Source organism: Arachis ipaensis, chromosome B4 (genome assembly GCF_059453495.1).
Source record: "Arachis ipaensis isolate K30076 ecotype BB chromosome B4, ASM5945349v1, whole genome shotgun sequence".
Taxonomy (NCBI): Eukaryota; Viridiplantae; Streptophyta; class Magnoliopsida; order Fabales; family Fabaceae; genus Arachis; species Arachis ipaensis.
Window position 1 is genome coordinate 137,285,769 of NC_142439.1, and position 6,214 is coordinate 137,291,982.

The 6,214-nt window shown below is 31.8% G+C and overlaps 1 protein-coding gene across 1 annotated transcript; it reads right to left on the bottom strand.

Annotated features, from left to right (window-relative positions):
- Positions 1-4,097: 4,097 nt before the first annotated feature.
- On the bottom strand, positions 4,098-5,320 carry LOC107638085 (RING-H2 finger protein ATL67). Its single transcript, XM_088485278.1, has one exon. The coding sequence runs from the start codon at positions 5,002-5,004 to the stop codon at positions 4,435-4,437; it is 570 nt and encodes a 189-aa protein (XP_088341404.1). The 5' UTR covers positions 5,005-5,320; the 3' UTR covers positions 4,098-4,434.
- Between the last annotated feature and the right edge of the window lie 894 nt (positions 5,321-6,214).

The window sequence follows — 6,214 nt, forward strand, 5'->3', positions numbered from 1 at the left end:
TCGTGTTACACCCAAATATCTTCGCGTTACATCCAAATTTGCTGTAAATACAGAAAAATGTTTCCTCTAATGCTGCATTTTTTCTTCTTTTTTTCTTATTTCTTTCTTTCTTTTAGTTAAATGAATGTAAGTTCATCCTCTTCCAAATAATTTTGCAGCATTATATGTTCTTTCTTCTTCTTTGTTTGATTTTTTTGTTTTTATTCTTGTTAAGAGAGCAAAACAAGAAGAAACTTAAGAAGATAAAACAAAAAGGAAAAGATGAATAAGAAAAAAGAAGAAGATAGTGATGTTGATGAAAAAAAGAAGCAGTAGAAGATGAAAAAGAGGAAGAGAAAAAGTTTTGAATTATGCAGAATTTATTAGAATAAAAATACACCCAAATATCTTCATGTTATACCCAAATATCTTCGTATTACACCTAAATTTACTGCAAATACAAAAAAATATTTGTTGAGTTAAGAAATTAACTAAATTAAATTATTGATGACAAACATTATTTTTGGGCAAAATAAATAATTAGTGTTAAGTGTTAATAATTATATGTTACTAATTATTTATAAAATTGTTGCAGGCCAAAATTAAATCAAGCAGCCCAAATTGGTATGAAAATAATATAGCAAGGCTAGTGGGTCAATAAACAAGCAAAGTTCAAAAGAAAAAAGCCAAAGGAACCAACGGGCCAAGCAAATCAAACCCGATCCAAGCCCATATCCATAAATCCAAGTTGATCCCACCAAACTTCTCATACAAGATTGAAGTCTTCATTCCCTCTTACTTGCTTTTGCCAAAGCAACGTTCTTCTCCCCTCTGTCTTAGTCAAATCACACACTCAGAAAAGTGAGAAAGAGAAAGAGAAAGCTTCTTCCCCGAGATGATCTTCAAAGAAGTAAGAAAGAGAAAGTCCAAGCTTGAAACACAGAAGTCTAATCAGAAAATTCAAACCAAATCAAGCTTAGGTTAAAGGTAACCCATTTTCTTTTACATGCAACACACTTTCTTCTCTTCATCTTCAACTCTCTGTATCCCCGTTTTGAGCTATATGGAAAAGAGGATTTCTATTCCTCTCTGCTGTATATCCACGGTCTCAAACATGTCTTGGGGACCAAGTTGGTTTTCAAGGGTTCAGATTAAGTTGATCATTGGAAGACTTTTATGGTTGCTGCTTTATGACTTTCGGTCAAGATGAAGAAGTCGGAAGCAAAGTTTCTACTCTGAGGATTAAGGAGAAAAAGTGAGTCTGTGAGTTGGTGAAGCTCAAGGCTCAAGGTGCTGACCTTGGAAGAAGAACCTAGCAACATGCAAGGAGATAAAAGAGGCTTGCTGCTCATTCAGAAGTCAAGGAGAGTAAACCAGAGTTTGAGAATAGTGTTGTGCAAAGAAGTTCCTCTACTTGGATAATGCTTTCTTTCAAAGAAGCATTCGGCCAATACTGAAGAACTGTATCTGAGGTTTGCGAATTTGGTTTTGCACATAGCAAAGAGACTGCTGATGAAGTCAATCTCCTTCATGTTTTACAGATTGTGATGTACTTTTCTATGTTTATCTTTCTATAATTTCTTGTGAGAAAAGGCATTGTGAGAAAGTTCAAGTAAAAGCCATGAGTGGAAAAAGGCTGAGTGATACACTTGAGAGAAAAGCCTAGAGTTATTTTCTGATTTCTTTAGGTTGGTTAAGTGTCTTGTATCTTGTACCTGTGAGGTATCCCTTTCTTAGTTGGGTTAGCACTAAGAGTGAATAGTTTGGTATTAGCATAGCCAATGTCAAGTTAGGTTAGAACTTGAGTGTGAAAGGATTAGGTCAATCATGTGAAATTGGTGTATGTAATACTGTTAACTATAGTGAAAATTCTTCCACTGTTGTGGAGGAGACTGGATGTAGGTTGCATAGCACAAGGCAACCGAACCAGGATACATACTGGTGTTAGCTTTTCTCTTTTCTGCTGTGTTCTGTTTTCTGATATTCATGAGACAAAAATAAATTGTCTCATAAATTTTCGCTGCTGAGTACAAACAGAATCAGAATTGAAAGTTTGTTTTAAAGGGTCATAATAGCAACTCGAAAAGGAAGGCATAGATTCAACCCCCCTTCTCTAAGCCTACCACAACCTTCAATATTTTTTTAATGCAGAACTTTTACATTATATTCAATTCAAACCATCAACAATGAAACATTATTCACCTACAGAATCATAAACTACTAACGAAAAAATTAACTAGAAGAAATTCCAATAAAAAAAAGGAGGAAGAGGAGAAGAAAGAAGTGGTGGTATTGATGATGACGATAACAAAAGAAAAGAAGAAGAAAAGAAGGAGGAGGAGGAGGTGCAAGAAGAAGAAGAAGAAGAAGAAGAAGAAGAAGAAGAAGAATGTGCAGTAAAAAACGTGCAGTAACGACTCAAAATGCGTGAATATAAATGACTTGTAAAGATTTGTACGAAAAAAATACTTATATATATAGAGAATTATTCATATATTAATAGCTATTTTTATTATTGTTAAAAATAAAATAAATAATCTCTAAACAAATTTTAGACAGAGAGAGAGAGACCACATGTACAAGTACAACAGTTCATGTCTTCTACTAACTCCGGAAGACAAGAACTTAGAAAAAGGTAAATAAAATTAAAAACCAACAACAGCAGAAATGTTATGTTGTTAATTATCGCCACACCACATATTATACACAATCTTTTGACTTCTAGGTGGAGAAAGCATTAATTGTAGATGAAGCAAAGCGTAAAATATCATTGACCACTAGTACCTAGAAAAGAATATCTTGACCACTTCAATTGATCTCTGAATGAAGTATAAACCATATACTAGTAATATTGTTCATTATTTTTGTCAAGTATCTAAGTTGATATTAATTCTTTTAATTATTTGATAAGATTAAAAGACACTTTTGTAGCTGTTTTTTAAACCGTGCTTGGAAGTTGGAAGGTACAATATAAAAAAGAAAAATGTGGAGAGAAAATTAAACAGGATCAAGAATTGGTGGATCCCATGTCGAAACTATCTACATATGACGACAAATAAATGAATCCATGGAAAGAGAAGCTAAAAAAGTAAGCTATATATTATTCTGAAATGAAGTGGAGCCAAAGAACAAAGAATAAAGTTCATTAAAGGGTATTATAATTTTGGAGTTGGGCCAGGGATATACACTAAATATTTCAACCAAAAAATAATGACGATCAGATATAATATTTTTAAATAATCTTATGTAACTAACAAATATTATCATTTTTTACTTAATACTTAATTAATAATAATTTATATTTATATTTACAAATATTTTACATATAAAAAATATATAATTTATACTTATATTTATTATAATTTTATACACATAAATCAATACAATTTATATTTATATTTTTTAAATTTATAAAAATAAATTAATAAAAATTATTTATTAAAGACAATTTCTGTTTATATTGACCAAATAATTGTCACAAATAATTGCTAAAAAGTAAAAATATTAAAAGTTATATACCCCTAAGAATTTCTCAATATTTTTTCTTCTTTTCTAATTAGTAATAAAGGTAGTATGTTTATATTATTGCCATAAAAGGAGATCTGAACCAATAAAATGCAAAATAAAAATTAAAAGAAAATAAAAAAGGATTGAAATTCAACCAAAATAAGTCAAGACTCAGAAAGCCAACACTGAACTGGAAGGAGGGAGTGTCCAAACCGCCAAAAATACATTGAGCAAACAAACTCAGATTGTCTTCTAATAGCGGACAGTATGCACCAACACTAAAAACATGGCACCAACACTATAAATATGTTCACCATAATCTACTAGTACAATAATATGGACAAAGAGAAAGAAAAACCCTTCATAGGTTTCAAATCTAACATCTTATTTAGGTCACATCTACACCAAGGTTAATGACAGGTACAAAATAGATAAGGGAACTTAACATTCAACTTTACTAATAGGATTCAATCCCATAAAAGATCTTGTTAAAAAATAAACACAGACATAAAAAGTTAGGTTTCATATTCACAGAACAAATGCTCAAAGATGAAATTCTATTTTCAAATCTGAATTTCTTAAAGATAAAATCATTTTCCAGCACCTTTGAATTGTAACACAAAAAATCTCTAATTCATAAAGCAAGAATCAAACTATTTAACTTTATGCTATGATACGTTAAATTCTAATTGAAAAAAAATAAAAACTCCTATGAAATTTCCATTAGTCCAACAACTAGCACTAAGCATTCTACTACTTCTCTATTCCCTAATTCCCACTTACATCAAACCCGAAAAACTAAAAATCCTTCCTTTATAACCTTTTCAACACCCCAATAGTCCCAAAATAAGAATTAAAAAGAAAAATCAGATCCCCATGTTTTTTCCTCCTAAAATTAGTGAATAAAATACCCAAATTACCCCTCCCCTCTCCCTTGAAAAAGAGGCATCACCTCCTCCTCCTATCAGCAGCATACTGAGACAGCGGCACCACCTCCTGCAGCGGCGTCGACAGCGGCGTGGGAACCGGCGTCGGAAGCGGCGAGTTCCGGCAAACGGGGCAGGAGCCATTAAGCCTAAGCCAGGAGTCAAGGCAGCAGACGTGGAAATAGTGCCTGCACTCTGGCATCATCCTCAGCATCTCCGAATCCTTGTACTCACACAGACATATGGAACACGTGGTGTTCTGTCCGATATTACTGCTGTCCCTGCTGAACTGAAACCTCGGATACGAGTTTATCACGTTCTGTTCCAACCCCACCGCGCCGCGCTCTTCGTCTCCGTCTTCGTCATCATCGCCTTCTGCGACGAAGATTATTCGCGGGAGAACGACGCCGTCACGGTGGGTGGTGGTGGAGTTGTTATTATTATTGTGAGGGTTGCGGTTACGGTTGCGGTTACAGCAGAGGTAAGAAGATAAGATGAGGGTGGAGAGGAGAACGAGGAAAGCAAGGGCTATGGCTATGGAGTAGCCAAGGCCAAGGTGGTTGAGGAATGATGAGGTTGAAGACATGGACATGGGTTTGAGGAGAGGGAGAAGAAGGAGGAGAAAGCGTTGTTGTGATTCTTTGGTGAATCCATTTGTGAAGAGAGAGAGAGAGAGAAGAGTGAGAGAGAAAGAGAGAGAGCGTGTGGGGATATTTTAAGAGGGGGGAGGGGGGGGAGAGAGTGGTGCATTTAATAGTAAGGTTTATGGGGAGAGGCTCAATGAGATTGAAATCAAAAGCTTTAAATGAGGGAAGGTAGAATGCATTAAATTTGTTGGTAGAGAGAGAGAATAAAGGAAGAGAGAAAGAGTAGTTAACGGCAGAATCCGTTGCCAAAGAGTAATAGCCTCTGCCCTCAGTCGGTCACACATGAACTAAGCTTTAATACTTTAATGTGGGAATTACCAACCCCATTTTATCCATTTCTCAGAATAACAATCTGATTTTTTAAGATAAATAATTTTACTATGTATTTACTAATTTTTATTTTATTGTAAAAATTATTTAAATTATAAAATTAATAATATATCATAAGATTATTATTAATGTATTAATTATATTTTAATGTTTATTATTTATATATTTAAAAATTATTTATTAAATTTCATAATAAATAATATTTTTAAAATTTGAATAATTTATTAATTAATTTATATTTATTATACTATATATTTAATAATTTATTAAAAAAATATTAATATAATAAATAAAAAAATTTATAAAAGATATTGTTTAAAAAATAAAGAAAAATAAACCTCTAATCAATTTAAATTTAGAGATAATTAGATTTTTATTTATTTCTGAATCTGACACGTCAGTATCTTTCGTTCAAATTTGACGAAAAAACATCTCTAGGGACCATATTGTGTCACAAAAGTAAAAGATAGGGACCAAAATAAATCGTTTTTATGTTGAGGAGTTATGTTGTCATTCTAAAAAATAGACAAGAGTCGAATTGGTAGTTCATTACACTAAGCTTTAATTGATTTTTTTTTTCCAAATTTGGGTATTTAATGTGCCAAATTATTTTTACAAAGATAATATTTTTTAGTGGTTGAACAATATATTTCTACATATATAAAGTAGGATTTAAATTTTTATTACTTATTTAAGTGAATCAATATATAAGATAATCAGTAAATCAATTCAAGTTATTATAAAAATAATAGATAAATAATTATATATTTATATATAAATAATTATTTTTTTTATACATCTAATATAATTATTATTTTTATTATA

Coding starts and splice junctions, on each gene's coding strand:
- LOC107638085 (XM_088485278.1), bottom strand. CDS start 5,004: ATGTCCATGTCTTCAACCTCATCATTCCTCAACCACCTTGGCCTTGGC.